The following is a 22,755-nucleotide window of genomic DNA, read 5'->3' on the forward strand; positions in this document are numbered from 1 at the left end:
CATTCGATTCAGTGAAGACACATTCCCGCATTACGCTTGTCATGTGGAAATTACAGTAGTGTTGGCTCTTTAATGCTTGGGATCATAATGCTTCCAATGAAACTCAGATCCCACTTTAACTTTAAAATCTCAACATCATAGCTCCTAAAAGGAATGGCAAGTAACAGTGAAAAATTAAAAATAAAGGTACTTTAAAGCCTTTATATATGTATACACATTAAGTATATTTGCTGTTACAGTACAATACTGAACTTAGGTTATACAACCTCTCCTATTCTGTGACCTCAGAGTCCCATTAACTTGGTTTTTGGCATCCGCCCTATAATGAACTCTAAAATATTTCTGTATTCCTGGTGGATTGAGCAGTGTGGCAGTCAGAGGACTTTGCACCTCCCTATCCCCCAAGATAGGGTTAAAGATTGGGGGGGGAGGGGAACTCTGACAATCTTTCTGTTTAAAATTGCACACTGGGGGACTGTTTAACGGGTTACTCTTTCTAGTATATTTATCTCCCACAAATCGATTTTGTAAAAAATGAGGCTGGCCCGGGGTGTTCAATATGATTGGCTGGGAACTTCTTTTATTTTTTATATTTTTTTGGGTGCAGCCTCGGACCAGGTGGAAAAGATTTGTTCCAAATTCCAGGGAAGAACCGTTCCCGTAGTGGTGGTTAAATGGTTGCTAGCCTTCACACTTGAGTGCCTGTAGACCAGAAGACTGGAAACAAAAGGGTTACTTGTTTCCCCACCACCGCCTTTACCCCCAGATCGATTTTTCTTATTTAATCAGCGAGTAAAAAGAGAGACGACTGGGGGAGAAAAAAATTGGAAGAAGGGCAAAGTGGTGGGGGGAGGGTTGAAAGCCAGAAGCCGCAGTACAGAAAATCGGTCTTGGGAGTTCGCGCTGCCGAGTCCTTGCAACAAGGAAGGGAAGCCAGCAAAAAAACGCTCTCAGTCATTTCCACACAGCCAGCCTCTCCTTTTCTCCTCGCTCCGCGCTAGTGGCTCATTTGGCTTCCCTCTGCCACCGAGCGATCACATACATTATTTCCCCCAAGATAACACAATCAAACTTGTATTTACCGACATCCTTTCCTCGCAGCCTGTTTGAGATTTGTTTTAATAAATAAGTGTTTTATGTGAATGATGTAGTCATTGAAACGGGCGCACCATTTTTTTTTTTCCCCCTCGTTACTGCAGGAGGTTCCTCAACCCCAATCTGGTTGGAAAATAAAACGCTTTGTCTCCACAACCACCCCCCACCGCACCCCCACCCGCTCTCAGTGTGTGTTTTATACGTGTGTATATCTCAACCCCCTACAGTAGCCAAGAGAAAGCAGCTAGCCAATGAGAGAGCCCAGTTTCATAAAAGCTGCTCTCTGATTGGCCTGATGCGAAAGGGCAATGGGAACAAAGAAAAGTCCCTTTCAGGTATAGAGGCTGAGAGCTCCTTTTGCTCCACTCCCCCTGTGTGTGTGTTGTGTTTCAGTCCTGATTTCAGTGTTGCAGAACAAGCTTGTGGTGTGTGTGCACCAGGGGGATTTTTCTTTTCTTTTCTTTTCTTTTTAATTTTAATTTTTGCTTTTATAAAAAATACACAGGACGGTCTGTGACATTTGATGGTCCATCTTCTTTAATAATAAATTTGTTGAAGATATTATAATTTCCAAAATAAAGCGGCTGCAACCAAACACATTCAATGCAGTTAGAAGGAAAAGGTCAACTCGATCCAATACAGACCGTAAGTACGGTTGCGTGGTGTGTCTCTATATAGCACTTAGCGGGGACTTCATGCAGGGGAATGTGCGAGTTTTATGCATTGAAATGAGGAACTAGTTACAGGGTTTGGCTTTTGCATTGAGAAAACAGCCCAAGAAGGGTGAGTTTTATTCAGTGGAGGGTGAAGCATTTGTAACTTCTTCACACAAATTAAGCTTGACTGGGCACTCGGGGTAACTTAGAGTAAATTACCTTTTGGGCTGTAACCCAAGGAGAATAAAAGTGACACAGTTACATATACTGATCTGTAGTGTCCATTCCCTAGCTCACCTCGCCCCCTCCCTCTCCTAGCCTAGCTGGGCAAGACCCTCTTCCAAACCGAGCCAGGAAAATGGGGGCAAGGGCAGAACAAGCCGATTTCTGTCTCTTGCCACATCCTAGTGCCCAATAATTTAATATTAAACAAGGGAATAGTCACTCATTACATGTAATGGTTATAATTACCATTTTCCACCTCCTGAAAAAAGCAAGCAGCAAAAACACCATTAAGGGGGGGGGGGAAGCCCCACCCAACCCAAACAAACCCACAAATAGAGTAACAATGGTGTGTTTATTACAGGACCTGGTTTGGGAGCTAGCAAAATGTTTTTCTTTGTTTAAGACAAGAAGGGGGTCCCTAAAACCCAAATAGCTTGGAGGTGCCCTCCCCCCTCTTCTGGGCGTCCCCATCCCTGGCCCCTCGGGAAAGCCGACAAATTGGAGATAAGTTGAGGAAAGGTTTATAAGGTGCTTCTTTAAAACATCTGCTTTGCTCTTGTGCTCATTACATTTCACTCCTTCGAACTTCCGAGAGCCTAGATCTGCGAGAAATGTTTCACATTCATAACTTGTAGCTGCGCCCACTGCAGGGGGGTGGGGGCGCGGGGAGGCGGCGGCGGCGGCGCGGGGGGGGGGGAGTGTATGCAGGGGGAGGGGAGAGACCTTCAGCTTTTTTTTAAAGACCAGATCAGTATTTTCTTGATACGCTTGTCACCATTTTTGTTCTCACGACAACCAATTGAGCCCTTGATCCTCACGTGATGTGAAAGGCTTGCACTGTAACAAAATCGCTCCTTTTAGATGGTTGGTTGTTGCTAACTCGCCCATCCCCCTCTCCCAGCCCCGACATTTCCAGCAAAGCGACTCTCCACTTCCAATCCATCAACAATTCATTACTGCATTTAGCTTCCAAACGCCAGCTAATTAAAAATACTAAGCCAAGCTCCGGGGCCATCTGACTAAACACAGGAGGGGGTGGGCGAGAGAGGAGGAGGAGAGAAAAATAAATAAAAGGGAGACGCACCGTTTGCTGCGACTATCAATGGGAAAAACTGTCCTGAAAAAGGTCGCCTTAAAAAAAAATCTTTTTTTTTTTTTTTGACTCTAATTATCGAATTACCACATGACTGATTGGCTTGAGAGACAGCGGATTCTCCTCCCTCTCCAACCCCCCCCCCCCCGGACTATACTAGGAACTCGGTTCCTTTTTCTTAAAACAACATAAAACAGGAAAACATCACATCCTTTGGGTTTCGAAGACTGAACCAATTTTAAACGCCGTTATTTTCCTCACCCCACCGCCCACCGCCCCCAGCCCCGAGCGAATGCTGTTATAACTGGTTTATCAGCTCCCTGAATCATCTGCTCCCCTCCCCCTCCACACCTTTCTTTTTTCCTCTTGCTGGGTTTCTCATCCTACCCTTTCTTCCTCCCCCTTTCCCCCTCCCCCTTCCCCCTTCCTCCTTCCTCCCCCTCCTCCCCCTCCTCCCCCTCCTCCCCCCCTCCTCTCCCGTCCTCTCCCCTCCCCTCGTCTTCCCCCCTCCTTTCCTCTTAAGTTAGTTCAAGAAATCAAATCTGTCAGGACGGGCGGAAAAATGCCACTTCCCGACTAACAGGCGGAATCCAGCCCAGATTTTCAGTCGTTTCTTCTTATTCTTTCTTCCCTTTCACTAATTTATCCCGATGTTAGCACATTCTGTCTTGTTACTAGCGGACGCCTGTAGGTTTGCTACATGGGATCATTACTTACTGATCACGGTGACTCTGAAGTCTGGAACTGAAGGCGGAATGAGAAGTTGGGAAAACTTTTTTCTCTAAGCTCTCTCTCTTTCTTTTTCTTTTCTTTTCTTTTTTTTTTTTTTTTTTAAACCTATTATTCTCGATGCTTGTTAAGAGGAAAAAAAACCTTTGGTACTTCTGTTGTGAATGTGAAACATTATCTTCCAGCTGTACAGTGACACATTTTTTTAAGGAGAAAAGGACTCCTGATCCGTTTGCCAAAAGGGGGGTGGGGAGGTGGAATAATGTTATCGAGTGATTATTCTGGCTGAGATGTGTTATTTGGTTTCTTCCTTCTTGATCATTTGGTGTTTAAGTAAAATGAGGCACAGGCTTGTTTGCCGAGTGGAGTGGGAAAGGCATTTTGATTTGCTGGCCTGATTAAAAAATGATAAAGGATTAAAGGTAAGCAATGTGTGTGTGTGTGTGTGTGTGTGTGTATGTATATTTATTTGTTTTTCTTGACAATCAACTGTTAAAAAGGGGCTGATCCCTTTAAAAACCGTTTTAACTGATCTTTGTCAAACACACACTCATTTGCGGTCATTGAGGCCACCTTGGCGCAGACTACTTAAAGTGCATGTCTTAATCAGTTTCCCCGTACAGTCAGTGGCACCATATTTAACAGATTGAGCAAGTCTGTGACCTAGGAATACGGTAGAATTGTTTATATGTGATTTTTTTTTCCCTCAGAAGGCAGGTACTCAGCCTTTTATTTAGCACTGTCTTTTCTATAGAGAAATGCTCGTAAAGACATGTGTGTGTGTATTTCAAAAATAAAATTGTATAAACTGTTGGGGGAGAGAGGGTATGTGTTTATGGGAGGGGGGTAGTTATTCATTGTTTTTCCTGTTCCTTACTGGGAACAAAAAACAGATTGCCCAGACGATTTGTAAAAAGAAGTAATCAAATTAGAAATACGGATAATTTAGAAACATCATTCTGAAACTAGCCTCAGAGAACTTCCAAGGTCTGGTCTTTGAAACTGCAAGATCTAGGACATGTTTGGGGATGTTTAAAGCTGTGTTCCTCTCTCTTGTCTTGAGTGTTTAGGCTGTGTTTCTAGGGTTGAGATAACACATGTATGGAAAAAAAATCCTAAACTTTTTTTTTTTTAAACCTTCCTGGACTTGACACAGATCTTTAAGATATCTTAATGCCTTTAAAAAAGTGCTTATTCTTATGTTGTTGATAAAGGGATATTTTTTTTTTAAGCTACTGTTAAGATCCTTACTGTCGTGGGTAAGTTTTTTGGGTTTGGTTATTTTCCTTTAAACCCGACTGTGGAGACAATATATGAACCACCTTCCTGTCCATCCTTCCCTGTGCCCCTTACTGACTCCCCAGTGTTAATCGTTTTTTATTCTGGTAACACCCAGACAAGAAATATTCGACTTTTCCCCCCTTCACAGGAAAAGGTGGACCTGGACTGAAGGGTGTAAAATCTCTGGACACATTCCTGGGGCAGGAAAAAGAAGAGGAAGATAAGAAGATTTTTTTTTTTTTTTTTTTTTTTTTAAGAGAAAGCCCAGCGGAGCTAAACGAATGTCCCCTCATCTCCAAAGGAAAGTTCATCGGATTTTTATTCTAGAGAGCCCATCTTCAGGATGTCAGTGAACATTTCTGCTGCAGGAAAAGGTGTGGATCCAAATACGGTTGATACTTATGACAGTGGTGATGATTGGGAAATCGGGGTTGGAAATCTAATCATTGATTTGGACGCTGATTTGGAGAAGGACAGACAGAAATTTGAGATGAATAATTCCACCAACACCACCAGCAGCAGCAACTCCAAGGATTGTGGAGGTCTGGCCTCCGGTGGGGCCGGTGCTACCGCAGCCTTAGCTGATGGCCTAAAATTTGCTTCTGTTCAGCCCTCCGCTCCCCAGGGGAATTCACACAAAGAGACCAGCAAATCAAAAGTGAAAAGGAGTAAAACTTCTAAGGATGGTAATAAATCTCTGCCTTCTGCTGCCTTGTATGGGATTCCCGAGATCAGCGGCACTGGCAAGAGGCAGGAAGTCCAAGGGCGCCCTGGAGAGGCAACTGGCATGAATTCAGCGCTGGGTCAAAGTGTGAGCGGCGGCGGCGGCGGCGGCGGCGGCAACCCCAACGGCAGTAGTGCGGGCACCGGCCCCTCCGCTGCCCCCGCGGGGGCGGCCTCCTGCGGGAAAAGCAAAGAGGAGAAGCCAGGTAAAAGCCAGAGCAGCCGAGGCGCCAAGCGGGATAAGGATGCGGGGAAATCCAGGAAGGACAAGCACGACCTGCTTCAGGGCCACCAGAATGGCTGTGGCAGCCAGGCCCCTTCCGGGGGGCACCTCTATGGCTTTGGGGCCAAGAGCAATGGAGGTGGCGCCAGCCCCTTCCACTGCGGGGGCGCTGGGAGTGGCAGCGTCGCGGCTGCTGGGGAAGTTAGCAAAAGTGCCCCGGATTCAGGGCTCATGGGAAACTCTGTGTTGGTAAAGAAGGAAGAGGAGGAGGAGGAGAGCCACAGGCGAATCAAGAAACTGAAAACCGAGAAGGTAGGATCAAGTCGCCTTCCTCGAATTCCCACTTTCCTCGTTGTGTGCATTTGTGTGGGTGTGTGTCGGGCGCGGGGTGTGTGTGTGTGTGTGTGTGCCTCTGTGTGCCTCCCACTTCTTCGTGCTTCCTGGTTCTTTGTGAGGTTTCTGTTGTGTGCCTCCTTTCCGTGGACATTTGGAGTGGGGGGGCTGACTCGGGTGCGGTGTTTTCAGCTCTTGCTGCTTCTGCCGCCGCCGCCGCCGCCGCCGCCGCCGCCACCGCCTCCGCCTCCGCCGCGGGCGGTGCTGAGTGTTTGGTTCCCCAGGTGGGAGGGCCTGGGTGTTCCAAGTGCCTTTTGCCCTGCACCAGGGCTCCTGGCCAGTCAGCCGGCGGTGGTGTGCTTTTAATAGCAGACCTGCTCTTCTACCCGCTTGACTCAGGTCCTGGTTTCTCGCCTAAGGAGAGCTGTCTTAGGTTTTCATGTGCCCGCCCTGGTATTTCTGGTAATGAATGTGTCCTTACGTGCAGGGTTCACGTTCCCTCCCTGGTAGAGGCTGTGTCGAGGGTTCTCATTTACACTCTCCCTTTCACCTGTTTCTTTTCCCCAGACTTTCTCCAAAATGGTTCTGTCAAAGGGTATCCTCCTTGGATGGGTTCCCCTTACAGGTCCTGAATTGAAACCCCAGCCTTGGCGTCCTGGGGTCATTGCTCTCTTAACTGTGTGGAAAGACTGGAACGGTTTTGGTGGTTTCTAGGACTCTCTACGCTGGTTCCTTCGCCCAGTTCTTAGCTGGAGATTTCAGAGCGTCATCCCTTGGATTTCTAGCTTGCCTAGGGAGTGGAAAGGTTGGTAAGAAAAGTAAAATAGACTGGGCGGATTGGTGTTCCTGAGAATGGGGCAAGGGCCAGAGGGGATGGGAATTTAGTGTGGCATTTGAGTAATGGGGGATCCTCGATATAAGCCATGTGGACCCTTTCTGCCATCTCTCGTCCTTGTCTTAAGGTCTAGTTAGAGACTGCCTTTTGAAAAACTGCCCCCTCCTTGGGGGGAAGAAGGTGGAGGATGTGCCGCTTGGTGCTGGAGGCCTGTGACTTACTGGTCTGCCGACGGTCATGCGTTGAATAGCGTCCCAGGACGGAAGGGGCTCTGTCCACTGGGCAGTTTGGAAGTGAGCTGGGGGTGTGAGTATGTTTGTATGAAATCAACCTTTAGATTAAATCTGCGGGTCCTGCCTCGCAGAAGCAAAACTCATATCCTGTAGTTTCTGGCATGGCTGGTTGGAAATATGCTTATTAAATAAGCATATTATTAAATAATTTGATTTTTTCCCAATGTCCACAGAACTGTCAGATGTGTTTGGCTGATTATTTCTGTGGCCAGTTATCCACTGCTCTCTCTTCAGACCTCTCCATCTTTGTGGCCGTGGGTTCAAGATTAAAGGGGGAGCACAGGCAGAGGTTCTGATTTTCTGGTTTTAGAAGCTGTGGAAAATCTATTAAGGTGCGAATGATGCCCAAATCACCGACAGCCTCCGGACACTTCTTTTATTCCTCTACCTTGGCTCCGACAGCTTTTTACACCAATGAACCCAAATGCATTTTTAAAAATCCCAGGTTTTGCTTCTCAACATTACATTGTGGAGTTGCACATGATTTTCTGCTAAAAGGCGTTCAGAAATCTTACTTAGTACAGTAGGGCATTTACTTTTGTTGCCAATAGTCTTCAAATTGCACTTCTAATCTGCTCTAACTATCTAGATGAATTGCCCTAATCCAGTGCTCACAATGGCTGTGGTTAAGGAGTCAGAGGCATTTGATTGGATTCACGGCTGCCTGGAATGTGGGAGGTACTGCCCTTTTGCATTCCCCTTAGCCTTTTAATCTTCCAGCCAAATGTTCACATTCAACAATTTTGTTTAGCTGGCAATCGGAACATTTCAGTATCTCAAAGGCTGCTGTCATGGCAACTGAGATTAGAGCACGGTGTCGGTTCTCCAGTTTTTGTGTTCTTCACTTTCCAGTCACAGAGGAAACTGGAGAAAGAATGGAGGAATTAAATTATTCATCTACGTGCGACTCATCTTCAGGCAGAGCAGGATAAATGGGATGATACGCATTGCATAAACGAAGAGCAAACAAGTCGCGATGGGGCCGGGCCGGGTGGAGGAGGGGAGATGGGGGGGCGGGGAGGAGAAAGCGCGGCGCGTTGAGGACACAGCCCACCGCCCTCCGCCAACCGTGGCCGCTGGTGTTGGCACAGGGGCCCTTCAGGGATGGCTCCGAGGGGTTTGAATCCTGCAGCGCTGGCCATTCTCTGTCTAGCAGGGGGAGGGGCGTGTTGGCTCAGGAATGCTGATCCTTAGGCTCCCCACCCCCCCACCTCACCTCACCTCACCTCACTTCACCTCTTAACTTCTCTTTAGAAGGCTTGCCTCCTGGCCACGGGGAGATGGCACTCCCTTCCCCCCCCCCCCCCCCCCCCCCGCATGCCGCCCCGGGTGTGTGTTGGGGGTGTCACTGTAATTCCACTAGCTCCTGGCTGGGAAAACAAGAGCTCAGTTTAGGGACTGCTTTCCAACGAGAGGAGGCTACCCTTTCAGGAGGTATGAGGAGGGCGCGCTTTACCTATTTCCACACTGAGGCATCTTCAGAGAAAGGTTTTCTGACGTTTTGTTGAATGTTTTAATTTCCGCCTTGCTTGATGTTCTTGGGCCCGGGACGAGTCAGGGTCTCACAAGTGAAGATGATTAATTTTCAGCAATCAGGTGCGGCTCACGAGGGGCCAAACCTGAAAACTCAAGGAGGGGGTTTGATGTGCGGGAGCTTTTCCTCTGTCTCCTCCACCCCCCCTTCCCCCCTTGAAAGGTTTCACAGGAGATTCATAAGACTTGCTGTCACCGGTTAATTTTCACAGCATGCTTAAATGTCTATTTTTGGTATGTTTATTCTGTTTCTACACTACACAAAGTCATGTAAAACATGATAAATTGGACCTTATGAAACCTAATTAAATCAATGAGTGTTCCACTCCTTTATGTGGAAACCACAAGTATGTTGTAAAAGTCGCCACTCCCTTAATACGTGAACGAAATCAAAACATGCCATAATTCTGAGATGTTTGAGCTATATTTCTATAGCCCATTTTGTGGTTAAGCCACCAGTGACATGTCTGAATAAGTGGATTTGACGGGTTGGCTTTGGGTTGTTAAAACCTGCTTCTCCACCTTCCCCCTCCTTTCTTTTAAAGCCTAAGAACCTCTACAGAGGCTCTCCTTAGCATCTTAGAGTTTTGACTTATCAGACACAGGCACTCGGCCGGGCTAAATAGGGTACATGGTTTTATTTGATTGCCGGAAAATTCTGAACGACATAGGAGAATTCTTAAAAACACCTAATACTTAAATAGACATGAAAGGCACAGGAGAGCTTACAGTCGTGTCTCAGGGTTCTGGCTGCTCAGTGCATATTCAGGAAGGAGAATTACTTTCCTGATATCATATTGCTTTCATTACGCCGGTCCTTAACAGCCTAAAGGTGGTGTCTACAAATGGACCTGTCTATAAGGGTATCATTCATTTTATTTTACTCTCTTGGAGAAGCCTTTTACACTTCACTAGGGAATTCTGGCACATTTTCTAAGTGAGTGTGAGCAGTTTAGGAACATATTTTGATTAATGAGTTTTGGGGACCGTATGCCTGCCTCTCCCTCCCCAGTCCCCCACATCTGGTGTCCCCTACAAATTCTGCTTAGATAGTACAGTTTATCTGCTGTGAAATAAAAGGGCAAAAAGGTCACTTGCTATAATTAAAGAACAAAGTCCATTGTTGTTGGACAGCAAACTGTCTGGAAAGCTACACATAAGGGATTTCGCGGTTAAAAACGTTGGTAACTAAGGCTGGGCTCCCAGTCAGTGTTGGTCCCGCTCCTCAGATTTCTCTGAGCGGCCTGGGAGGGTGACAGGGCTTTTTTGAGGTAGATGCAGAGGCAGTCCTTCCCTGAGCAAGTTTTCTGTGAGAACCCAAGCAACTTGGGAGCCTTTGTGTGGCCAAGCATATCCCTGAGTCTTGAACGAATTATTTGAAACGGAGCTGGCATGGTGGAGAGATGAAAAAAAAAAAAAAAAAAAAAAACCTCTACAGATCAAGATCATGCTAAAAGGAGAGGAGTAATGTTTAGCAACTTTTAATAACTTTGCAAATAGTCTGGGAGAAAAAAAAGGGGGGCGTGGGGTGCAGAGTCATTGTCCACATGTCACCAGGTTAAGAATCTCTTCAAGTGAAATTGCTTGGCGGCAAGATGGTTTTAATTAGAGTGTTATAAAGACTTATTTTTCCTAAGCAGCATTTTATAGTTAGTAAATGAAATGTATGCCGAACGTGCTAAGCAGAAATCTCCCTAACCACAGAGGTGTTCAATAACCAGATTCAAACAACATGGAAAGTACCATCTGTTCTTCGTTTTCAGCTTGAAAAACAAGGATTGAATGGCTGAGATTTGCTCCAATTTTGACTGTGTCTGTGCGTGTGTGTTTTTTTAATTTAAAAAAGTTCACCTGGTACTTCATAGAAACTTGAAATTGCAGTAATACGAGCAACACTGTGAAAACACATGTTCCTACATTTATTTTAACCAGTTCCACTTTTCTTTAAAAGATTTCCAGAAGCCCAGCCATGGAGCCCTTTATAATGGTTATTCGGTTCCTGCAGGCAATCACAACGAGGGGTCAGCTCTTCAAAGATCGCACTGTTTAGTCAGTACCTGAATTATTCTGTCAATTTTCCCCCTGGAGGCAGGAGGGGCAAAGGCTCTCCCAGGCTAACTCTGGTCAGCGTTTATCGGGTAATCTAATTGTGTGTGATAGCACTTTGGACTGGTGTTGACTCTGCAGAGCCCTTGCTCTTCTCCAGAGCTGTATCTGGGATGGTTGCTAATGAGGAAAATATTCTTTTCACGATGATAACTTTGGAGTCCTTGACTTTTAGACATGAAGCTTGGTTCTGGGCTTAGTGAGAGCCCTGGGTGAAACGGTATCCGGCCTTTGTTTGAGGTCTTTTATAGAAGCTAATGACTGGGCTTATGCCTCCCCGAGATAAATGACATTATCGTGGAGTGGGCTGACAGGAAACAGACATGTTAATGGTGAAGCTGCAGGGAAGGTCTGTTCGGGTTCTGACAAAAGAGTCAAGAAGGGACCCCTGGTTGTGGTCATTAACACATAATGCGTTCTTGCTCTTCCTAAGAGGCCCTTGATAATTGGAAAGCTATTTTAGCCACAAGCACTTAAATCATAAATCTACCCCTTCTAGTTCCTTTGCATTTTTAAAAGTCGCAAAGTAACGTGTTCTTTGTTAACAAGTGTGCGGTCTGGTTTTTTAAAAATGGTGGCAGTTCTAGGCTGGGCGTCCCAGGACGTCTGGGAGGACGGCCCTTGGAACTGGCTTTATCTGATGGGATCTCTGTCTTTCATTGTGGCTCCGTCCTCCTTCTGTTTTAATGAAGCAAAAATAAATAAGTAAATAAATAAAAAATAAAGAAATGAAGTGGGTCCAGGAGCTCAAAAGAAATTGTCTTTGTGCGTGAACGGGTCTTGTGGGAGAGGGATAAAAATCCTGTTTCTTATAGGTTGGGGAGAAGATTTTGTTCAGCGATTCAAATGTGATGAAATCTGCCTTTTGAAGTGTATGTTTAAAAAGTCATGGGTATAATTGAGTTGCAGTGCATTTTAAACTCTGCTTCTTGAACGGAGATAATTGCCATGTTGAACACACTCTAGAGGTGTAGAAGAGGTGGAAAGGATCATGTTATTCTATTCTTTAATATTAAGCGCTGAAAGTTTTTCATAGTAATTACTGTAGCACAACATAGTTTTGATTGCCAGCACTCTGAACTTGCCAGTGATCCGAACATCAAGGGTTTTGCTTGAATACTAAACAGTTTATTCCTTAAGTTACTTGTAGAGCATTCTTGTAGAACATGGAAGCCAGAAACTAAGGAAACACTGAGCAGTCTCTAGCAGTATCGCAGTGGAAATCACCCATCTTCCCTAGGATTGTTGCCCAATAAATAATACTCTCTTAATCTGTACAGCTAACTGTTGGTGCCCGGTAACTCCTATTTCATAGGTGTGTGAATGATTATTAAATGGGGACATTCAGCTGAGTAAATTAGTAGATCAGATTGGCTTCAATCACGGATTCATGAATGGATCAGTAGCTCATCTTGCAAGCAGAAAGGAGCTCTGAGGAGCTGTAGGAAAGAGGAAAGGTTTTGAAAGGTGGAGAGGGGCCTGGAGAAGGAAATTTATTAGCAGAGCGCCTTCCTAAGGGGGCCAGGTGGGACCTACTGGGTTTCTTTCTGTGCTGACCAGGTAATCCCGTAATAATGGGTAAAAGCCTATATTCCTGGGGGAGGCTGAAACTACAGTTAGATTGAAGTCTTGGTTTGCTGACGTGGGGCTTAGCACAAGTGACTCCATTTTGAACCTGTTGTTTCTTTTTGTAACAGTTGCCCCCACCTTTGATCAGACCTAGCTGAACCGAGAGATATGGTCAAACTTTAAGGCGTGAAGTTCTCCCAGTTCTTGATCCCTTTGGGTGGGATTCACAGGTGATGACCTCAGGCTCACCAGTGTTTAGTTGGTCATTTTCATCCTTCCTTTTCTGGCGTTCCAGTCTTAGGGAGCTCATTTGCTTGGGGGTTCGCAGTTGGGAACATACCTTTAAAGGTTCTGAGAGAATACAGCGTGCCAGGGAGAGGACTGTGATGGTTATAAGTTATAGTGCCCAGTGCCAGGAGTGTACTTGGAAGCCACGCTCCCAGCACCCAGACCAATCAAAGGCAAGTCAGTCAGAGTAAGACTCCGCTGAAGGAGTCACTCTTATAAGTTCAGTGGCTTGCTCAGTGATTGTCAGTAACATCCCAAGAAACATGAATCCAGGTGTGGCTGGTGGTGTTGGTTAGAGCGCAGACCCCTCCTTGTTCGCTAAAAGATACACAAGGGCTGTCCTCTTATCAAGAATGACTTTGTGGGGTACCTGGGTGGCTCAGTGGGTTAAGGCCTCTGCTTTCGGCTCAGGTCATGGTCCCAGGGTCCTGGGATCGAGCCCCACATCGGGCTCTCTGCTCAGCGGGGAGCCTGCTTCCTCCTCTCTCTGCCTGCCTCTCTGCCTACTTGTGATCCGTCAAATAAATAAATTAAAAAAAAAAAAAAAAAGAATGACTTTGGTCAGAGAGTCTAGGATGTTCTGGAGACAGCTTCTGCATTAGCAGTGGGTTTTGTAATATTTTCAAGAATTCAGGATGGATTCCTGGTCATAGCCTCATGTTTATTCCTAACCCCAGAAATTGAGACCTGCCAAAGGGAACTAATTTTAATCATGAAGGTGTGCTGGTATAGCCATGGAGGCCAATAAAATAAAAAGTTTCTGGACCATACACATGGTTACTCTTTTTTTTTTTTTCCCAGTGAAATGTACCTACTTTTTTTTTTTTTTTAAAGATTTTATTTATTTATTTATTTATTTGACACACAGAGAGAGAGAGAGAGAGAGAGAAAGAGGTCACAAATAGGCAGAGAGGCAGGCAGAGAGACAGGGGAAAGCAGGCTCCCTGCTGAGCAGAACCCCATGCGGGTCTCCATTCCAGGACCCTGAGATCATGACCTGAGCTGAAGGCAGAGGCTTAACCCACTGAGCCACCCAGGTGCCAGGAGTTCTAGACTTCTTGGTCACTCTTGATCTGGTTTCTTTGCACCCAACTAGATTGCAGAGTTCCCTGATTTTTGGGTATTAACCAGAGACGTGGAAACGGACTCTTATGGTTAGGGTGTCAGATGAAATGGGAGGGGGGGCTGAGTTTGTTTGAGGGAAACTGAGGCAGGAGCCTAGTGGCAAGTCCAGCCGTGTTTGGAGGTGGGTTATCCTCCTTTGCAGTGACCTGGGAGATACGGATGATGGTGTTTATCTTTTCAGGCCAGTGCCAGAGTCAAGGATGGAAAGACAAGAAGAAAGTTTTAGGTTTAAAGTATGAAGTCTTGGTCAGACATTTTGCAAAGAAACAGTGAACCTCAGTGTTGGCTCTTTGTCTTCCTAGTCAGTTTGATTTTGAGGTTTCCACCTGGAGTTAAGGAACTGTCAGGTGGAGACTTCTTCAGCTATGAGATACATTGTGTAACCGAGGTTCAAGTCTCCGAGGTTTGGTGCCATCCAGATAGTGAAAGAAACCTGGCACATCCTCCCAGATAAACCGATGGGCAGTCTTTGTTCTTCGTGATTCGAATTCAGTAGGGCTGGGAGAAAACTGGAAACATTAGTTGGAGTTATAGCCAGATATTTTAAGAAACCAGAAGAATTCAGCACCCAGTCCTTTACAGGTAAATAACAAAATCTTGGAGGCAATTAATATGATTAGAATCTAATATAGAGATAAATCTAATATAAAGATAAATGCAACATTTTTTTCTCTCTACAGTTATTTCCATTTTATACTCAAAAGAGTCACAGTAAAAGTAATTTGTTTGCTTTAAGCTTGGCCTGATTATTTGCATAAGTGCAGGAAGAATAGTGATTGATCAAAAATGCTCTTTTTAAGCCGGCTTTACTGGAACCCTGTAAGCAAAGTACCATGCCAGTTTTTCCAAGGGTCTTTATTTGCTCCATAAAGTCAACCTCAGTTTTTAAAAACACACACGGATCCTGAGTCTATGCACATGTCTCTCAAATACAAAGTTCCAGTAAAAGTCTTGGCAATATTACCGGTGTTCCCAGTTGTGTCCTGTTACAAAGAGAATGGATTCTCATTGAACTTATGTGAATAACTATTTTGCCATAAAAAGAATACTCAAGAGTTTCCACATTCTGAAGACATCAGAGGAAAAAAGTAAATGTTTCATCTTTGTTCATGAAGGTATACTTTACCAAATTATTGTAGGTCATAAATAGCTTAAGGGAAAAAGTTTCCCTAAATCTGGAAAAAACAACATTAAAGTGGTACTTCACGTAAGAAGTCATAAAAATATAATCATCCTCCTTAGTTCATTCATTCCCATGTTACTAATTTTTGTTCTGCTTGAATCCACATTTTCCATTAGTTCTGAAAATTCTTAACTGGTTCATTATCATGATCTTAAAGTTATGAGAAACCTATGTTTGCCAGAGTCCTTGTTTTGAAGCCTTGAAGATGATGTACTTTTGCAGGAACACGTTTGTGAAAACATCTGGGTGAAACAGTAACTATCTGAAAGTGAAAAGACTTATTAAAAAGATGTCCATTGTTAAAGATCAGATGAGAGTTCATTAGAAGGGAATTGAAAAGGAAATTTGGTTATTTCTGTCACACATGTTTTAAGATGATACCTGCAATTATGATGACAATTATCCTGTAATATTGGGCTTTAGGAATTTTATACATTTTCTGGAACACTTATATACCTATACAAATAACAATATAAAGAAGTCCTGGTTTTGAGGAGGCAGGAAGGGGGAAAAAAAGGAGTGTTAGTATTATTTTTTGATAATGCTTCCCGTGTAATTCAGCATAACAAATAAGCCTACTTAGTTTCACATCTCCCTTTCTACAAGCAGAGAAAACAAATCTTTTCAGATGTTTCAGGGACTCTCTGAAAAATCTCAAAGTTAGTTTTTAGTCAAAAAGACTTCATTTAGGATTTAGTTTTGGGAAGTTTGTCAGAAATATCAAAGGTTTTAAAATACTTGGTCAGTTAAGATTTTAGGTCACTGTGAAACAATATGGTTAAACATCTATTTAACCAAAGGGTCAGATAAAGAGTTCCAGGCAGGGGTGCCTTGCTGGCTCAGTTAGTAGAATATGTGACTCTTGAGTTCAAGCCTCATTTTGGGCATAGAGCTCACACTCTTTAAAAAAAAAAAAATGAGTAAAATAAAGACTTCACAGACAAATATAGAAAGTTTAAAAGTTGTACAATATCTTAGAGTCCAGTAATCCAAGGAAACTCAGCAGATGAAAGAATATTAAGGTTCAGTTCTATATAAATATACTGTGGATATTAAAGCCCATTTGTAAAACCTTTATAACAAATTTTAATCTTACTAAGCTTGGTCATGCATAAAAATCTTCTTCCTCAATTTTTAATTTTTATTTCAGAAACTTTCTTTTTTTCCATTCAGAGTTTGTCATCTGTTTTTTCTTTTTCATCCTGATATAGCCACCTTTGCTTTAGGACAAAAGCACTTTTCTCTCAACAAAATGTATCTCCATTCTTCATACCCTTTTTTTTTTTTTTTAAACCACATCCTACTTTTCTTTGGATAGGAGATGTGTCCCTTATTGTTTCTAGTCATTTCAGTTACATACATTAGAATTTTTTTTTTGAAGATTTTTTATTTATTTATTTGACAGACAGAGATCACAAATAGGCAGAGAGGCAGGCACAGAGAGGAGGAAGCAGGCCCCCCGCTGAGCAGAGAGCCCCATGCGGGGCTTGATCCCAGGACCCTGAGATCACAACCAGAACCAAAGGCAGAGGCTCAACCCACTGAGCCACCCAGGCGCCCCCATACATTAGAATTTTTAACCCTTCAACACTTCCCCTTCTCCTGAAAGTTAAGAAGTAAACAATTGTGCAGTGTCTGTTACAGTAGCATTCTGTGGCTTGGTGAGTTTATAAATACTTATCAGAATTTCTAGAAGTAAATGTTTCCTCATAGTAAATGCACTGTGGCACATTACGAGTTTACCATTGGACCCAAATATCCATAGTGCCTCTGTAAAAGGAGCCCAGAGTAGATAAACCGATTTTGACCAATGTATCCTTGTTTGGTTTTGTTTGGAGATGATCTAGATATTTCTTCAGTGGCCTTGACTTGCTTTATCATTTAATTTAGCAGAAGTTTGTTTCAGGTGGCTAAAAAGATTTGGAGACAGGTTGCTGAGAAGTCGACAGAGAAAACTATCTCCTTTTCCTCTATTTGAGTCATTTGTCCTTAACACTTAGTGTAATTACCTATGAAAATTTCATTAGATATTAGACAAAGGCAGTCAGCATCCCAAGTCATTTTTCTGGTTGACAAATACAACAGAGATAACATGAACTTAGCTGATTAGTAAACCCAGGTAGAAGAAAAGTTGTACATCTGGCTGCATTATATTCAATGCTGATAGTTCTAAAGACATGCCTATGTTAATTAAACCAACGATGTCAATGTAGTTGTTACAAAAGATTATTTTAGATCACATGAACTTGAAAGAAGAGTTGGGGTTTTTATATTTTTTGAGAATTTTAGGAATGCTTCCACAACGACTTTTGAAGGCTCTTCTTTTTCCCTCTCGGTACAATTTTATTTTACTTTGAGGGGGAAGGCCTAAAAACATCCTGTTGTGCTGTGAATAGTAACGTCCAATTTGGTCATCTATTTAAAAAAATACTATAAAATATTTTGTCATTTTTCACCTGGGACAAACACTAAAGATTTTTGACAATCTTCAACAAGCGCGTGGACACAGGAGGGGTCCCCAAAGAGGGTGCAAAAGACATTTGATTCTTCTCTCTCTACTGGGTGCTACAGAGATTTGGGAGAGCTGACTCTGGTAACAATTTTCTTCCTTAGCTGGCTTTTGTTAGTTTTCCCAGGATCCCATCTGTAGGCTTCTAGTTGGGTGAAAGTATGCACCACAATTTGGCACGGCTTTGCATTAATTTTAATGTTGGTTTCCCCTTGGCTTTTAAAGGGAAAACACAGCAGACTACCAGAAAATTCCTGAGTCTCCTCAACTCTGGGAGGGCACCCTGTGGTGTCCCCCGAGAGTAGATAAAGGATTGTCTGTAAGACAGTTTGGTAGATTTGGTTTACTGTCATGTTCCACAGTCTTCTCAAAGTGTTCACCTCTTGTCATGACCTCATTCTGTTTTCTGCCTTTTTATTAATCCTTTCGTCTTAGAAGATCATCTGTCTGCGGAAACTTTTGAGGCTGTCCCCTCAATGGGGGTTTAGGGACATTTTGAAACTATGGCCCTTAGTTTGGCCTTTCGCCAAGGAGTGAAAGATACCTGAAGAGGGTCACCTGGAGCCTTGGGTGGTCTTATTTTAAAACTATTTACTAGTCTTTTCAGAGTGAAAAGTGGCTTTAGAAAAAGGATCAATAGATTGAGTAGTCAAAGGGTGACGGAGAGCGGTGGGAGTTGTGTCTGGCTTCAGGTTCTTGTTTTAGGTAGTTTTGTACTTTGAATTTTTCATTGACTCACTGCAATGAATGTTTCAATGTAGCTATTTTGGAATTTTGAGGACTTTAGAGGCTTAAACTAGATAACCCATTCTGTTTGTTTGATTTGGGAACGCTTGCTTCTTAAGCCCACTTCTTCGATGATCATGTCAATGGGAGCATTCCAGTAATGGTCACTGTAATTCCCCTGAGGGTGGGCAACAGTTTGGTAGGACCCTAGCTACAAATGGAGAGTAAACCCACATTTGCGTCTTGCCATATTTTGGAGCCTCCAAACTTTCTAGTTAACCTAGCCAAGTGCTTAGGACAGAAACAAGCTCAGTAAGGTTTTTCCCATTCTTTTTTTTTTTTTTTTTTAATTGATCTATAACTTCTGGGGGCCATAGTGTTTGGACACCAAATAAGTAGGTATGCCAGACGGTGGTACATTTAACTCTTTGGGTTTTAAGACCCCCCCCCCCCCCCAAGTCTTTGGCTGTCTTAGAGCCAAACTAATACCTAAGAGGAGGGATGTATCACTTGGTTGGGTATCTTGGTGGTGGTTTACATTGTACCTTGTTGCATGGAAATTTTCTTGAGGTTGGCAGGTGAACTAGTGTCGATCTTACCCTCTTCCATCAACTTACCATAACATGGAAGTCTCTGGGTTAGGAGGTGTATCAACTGGTCAGTGTTTGACCCATCCCATCAGTTCTGTGGCTTTTTGTATTTTTTCTGTGGTTTGTTGTTGTTGTTGTTTTGTTTGTCTCTCAAGATTCCCATGAACAATGTAGCCTTTACCTAAAACAAAATTTTATTTGCCCAAGGCCTCACACTGGACCCAGGACAGCTTAAGCCAAGCCAAGTCTGGGTTAAATCTGACCGTGTCCAGTCCCACCGAGAGTGGACTAAATGTTACCTTCCTCAGAATGAATGTTCCCCAGGTTTTTTTAAGTTGGACCCAAGTCTAGTGACCAGTAGCATTACCCAGTGTGGAATCTGCTAGCACTGGGAAAAGATTTTGGGGAGGGATTCCAGTCAAATGAGGAGCTTTGGAAACTTAGTTAGGTCAAAAGCTCTATGCCAAGAGAGTGAACCTCAGAACCGACAGGAACTCATTCACAGTCTTCCCCCTGGCAGTGGTGAAAAAGACAGCTCAAAAAAGTTTTCTCAGAGGACGTGCCTGCCTTTCTGCTTCCCCATCCCCAGTACCCTTAGTAGTCTCCTTCTGGTACTGCCACTGCCACCGATCCGTGAACCAGCAAATCTCCACTGAGTAACTTTAAAAATCAAATTGGCTTTATTGAAGGATTTGTGCATCAGGCAGCATGCTGTCTAGAAAATAGAAAGGAGCTCTGGAGAGCCATAGGGAAGGAAAGGTTTTTCAAGGCAGACAGGTTGCAGGAAGAGGAAGTTTATTAGCACAAAGCCTTGTTTCAGGCAGGGTTCCCTTCCTAAGGGAAGGGGTCTCAGACAGATTTTCTCACTTGGGCTGATCAGGTAATCCCAGATCGCCTAGTTAAAGATTACATTCCTGGAAGAGGCTAAAATTGCACATAGATGATGCGTGAAGTGTTGTTTTTTTTTTTTTTTTTTTTTTTTTTTTTTTTTTTTGCTGATATGGGGCTTGGCATAAGTGACTCCATTTGGGGTCTGTTGTCTTTTATTTGTGTTATATATGTTATGTTATAATTGCATAAATAGATGTTGGCTTGGGAGTCGACTAGTACTTTCTAGTTGGTATGGGCTTTATTTCTTTTAAAAGAAGTATTACCATTGATTTTTATGTTCCACTCAGCAGCAGGGTAAATGGGGCCCCCAGTGCCCAGACTCCTCCTGTGCTCAATTCTCTCTCCCCACTGAAGTTTCCTTAAGTGCCTCCTTGCTGTCTGTTGCAAGTTCTTTTTAATTTAAACTAAAGGTTTTTGGCATTCGGAACAAAGCTTTTGCAACTGAATGGGAAGGTTGTTAAACTGTTCATAGTGTGTTGACCAGCAGTTGGGCTGTTTGTAATGTGTGGTTTTTTTTTTGTTGTTGTTGTTTTTGTTTTTTTGAGAACTCAAAGGATCTTCAAGAGGGTGGGATTGGCCCATTACCGCGCTTGCTGAATTCTGCATATGTGCTACCTTTTGGTTAGATACCTTTGGTCACGTATTAAAGGAGATGATGGGTTTCCCCTGAAAAGCTGAAATGATCACAAAGCAAATATGTTTTGATAGGACAGTGGACCTTGGAAAGACCTGGATGGCATTTGGTATTCAGAAGACCTCCCCCCTTTGCACCCCCACAATGAAGCTAAATGAAGATTTAAAAAATTCGCATTAGAGCTGTAAGAGAGAACTCAAAGGGAGGGGTGTGTTGGTTAGAACAAATCAGAGTTTGAACGGATGGATAAGTAGGACTGCTGATTTTTCAGAGGCGTTCTTCTTTTTTCATCCTTCCCATCCTCCTCTGATTATTCTTCTAGCTCAACCACTGAGCTTTTTTGCCTCCTGGGAATCCTCAGGGTCCGCTAGCACAGTAAGAAGAATGTGCCTGAAGGGCACATGTAGGCCTCTTCCAATAATGCCTTATGAATGTGGCTTTTACTGTTTCAAAACGTATTGATTGTATTTTGTGTTGTATATAATGATTTTAGAAGGCAGATATTTCGGTGGTGGGATTGGCTTATTACGTTAACCAGAAAGCAGATGGCATAGTGCCACAGACGTATAATTTTACTTAAAGGGACTTTTAAGGTTTTGATGTGTTTTCTTTTCCTCTTATTTCCCTGATGGCTTCTTTTTATTGAAGGGTAACTTAAGGAGACCTGGTAGCAATTTTACTGCCTTCCCCTGACAGTTTGAAATAATAGCATGGTCTTTGGTTGCACTGATCTTCCACTAGTCAACTAGATTCTGGTTTTTGTCATGTGGCAGTGAATTAAAAAAAAAATAAGTGTTTGTAGTATGTTCTAAGAAATGGACTCTTTTATATGCTTCAATTAGCGACAGACGACAAAGTTCCAGTTGGTCACACTTTCATAAACTTCTAGAAGTCACAGTTCGTCCTTTTGATAAAACTGGTTTGGTTTCTTAGGAAAAAGCACATCTGGCCCTCTGCTTCCTTTAGGTACAACGTTTTGTCTTTTCTTTTGCCTTTAGTCACAGAAGGTTCAAAGGTCATGTCTGAGTCATTCCTAGTTAGGTCAGCAAGCTTTCCCCTTTCTGGAGGGTTGTACTTTTTTGGGTTCCTACACCCACCATGGGTTGGAATTCAACTTGGCCTAAAAATACCATTGATTTCTCTCCCTAGATTTTACAGTTTGACCCATTCCTCTTGTAGGACATCATCAGGATGAGTTGGAAAGCATCTCCTCACTTTTGTTTTGCAAAGTGCACCAAGCCAGACCAGATGACTTTTGGATTTCCTGTCACCTCCTTGGCTGATTTTTATGGATGGCTCATGTTAAAAGCAACAATAATGTTTGAATTGGAAGGCTTGAAGCCTTGGGTTTTCATTCTTCATGGAGAACTGTTTATTTGTGTGTGGTTCACCACAGTACATGGATAATGCTATCAAATCTGTGCTTTATTATAGGCTTAGGACTTGCACAGCAGCCCTTCAGTTCTGTTTTCTGTGTTTGTGTTCCTTGCCAATTCTTTTGTGATGGAAATGAAATTAGAACCGAATCTTTGCAACCAAGGAGAAAATAGGCACAACAAATAGAAACTGTCCCGTGAGCCAGTTTAGAAGTAGTAAGTAGTGGTGATGGTGTGTATATATAATAATATGTATATATGTGTATATATAATATAAAATATGCATATATGTGTATATGTAATATATATAAATATATATATTTAAAGTAAGTGAACTGTATAAGAAAGTACTTCATTTTCACTTTTCCGTGAAGATCTCTGGCCAGGGAGCCCAGCCCTTTGACAGATGGAGGGCTTCCCCCGCTTTTTGCTGTTTTCCATCCACAGTAACTGATTGGAAAGCGATTCACATTCCCAAAACCTTCACACCCCTTTGAAGGTGGAATCTGAGCTAAGTAATATTGTTTGCTTCAGTTCCCCCAAAGGGAACAACATGATTTAAAAACAGCCATCGAGCTTTTCCGCATCAGACTCCATTTGGCCACTTGTCTCCATTTACATTCCTTGCCCAAATCCTTCACCAGCCTTTCCATGATGCCGCAGCAGATGCCAGACACTGAAGTAGAAAGCGAGCAGCTGTTTGATTTCTCTCCCCCCGCCACCCCCCCCCCCCACCTTT

General features: G+C 43.3%; 1 protein-coding gene across 4 annotated transcripts in view; it reads left to right on the forward strand.

The window, feature by feature from the left end:
- The first annotated feature begins 1,470 nt into the window (after positions 1 to 1,470).
- ZNF608 (zinc finger protein 608) overlaps positions 1,471 to 22,755 on the forward strand; it is a 113,610-nt gene continuing 92,325 nt past the window's right edge. The window contains exons 1-2 of one of the 4 annotated variants that reach the window (XM_059175728.1): positions 1,471 to 1,740; positions 5,228 to 6,337. In XM_059175728.1, coding sequence (XP_059031711.1) covers positions 5,423 to 6,337 — 915 coding nt within the window. In that variant the 5' untranslated portion in view covers positions 1,471 to 1,740; positions 5,228 to 5,422. Of the gene's footprint in view, positions 1,741 to 3,625; positions 4,221 to 5,227; positions 6,338 to 22,755 lie in introns of those variants that run through there. The other 3 variants (XM_059175729.1, XM_059175727.1, XM_059175730.1) reach the window with 3 other exon arrangements.

This window comes from Mustela lutreola, chromosome 5 (genome assembly GCF_030435805.1).
Source record: "Mustela lutreola isolate mMusLut2 chromosome 5, mMusLut2.pri, whole genome shotgun sequence".
Lineage (NCBI taxonomy): Eukaryota > Metazoa > Chordata > Mammalia > Carnivora > Mustelidae > Mustela > Mustela lutreola.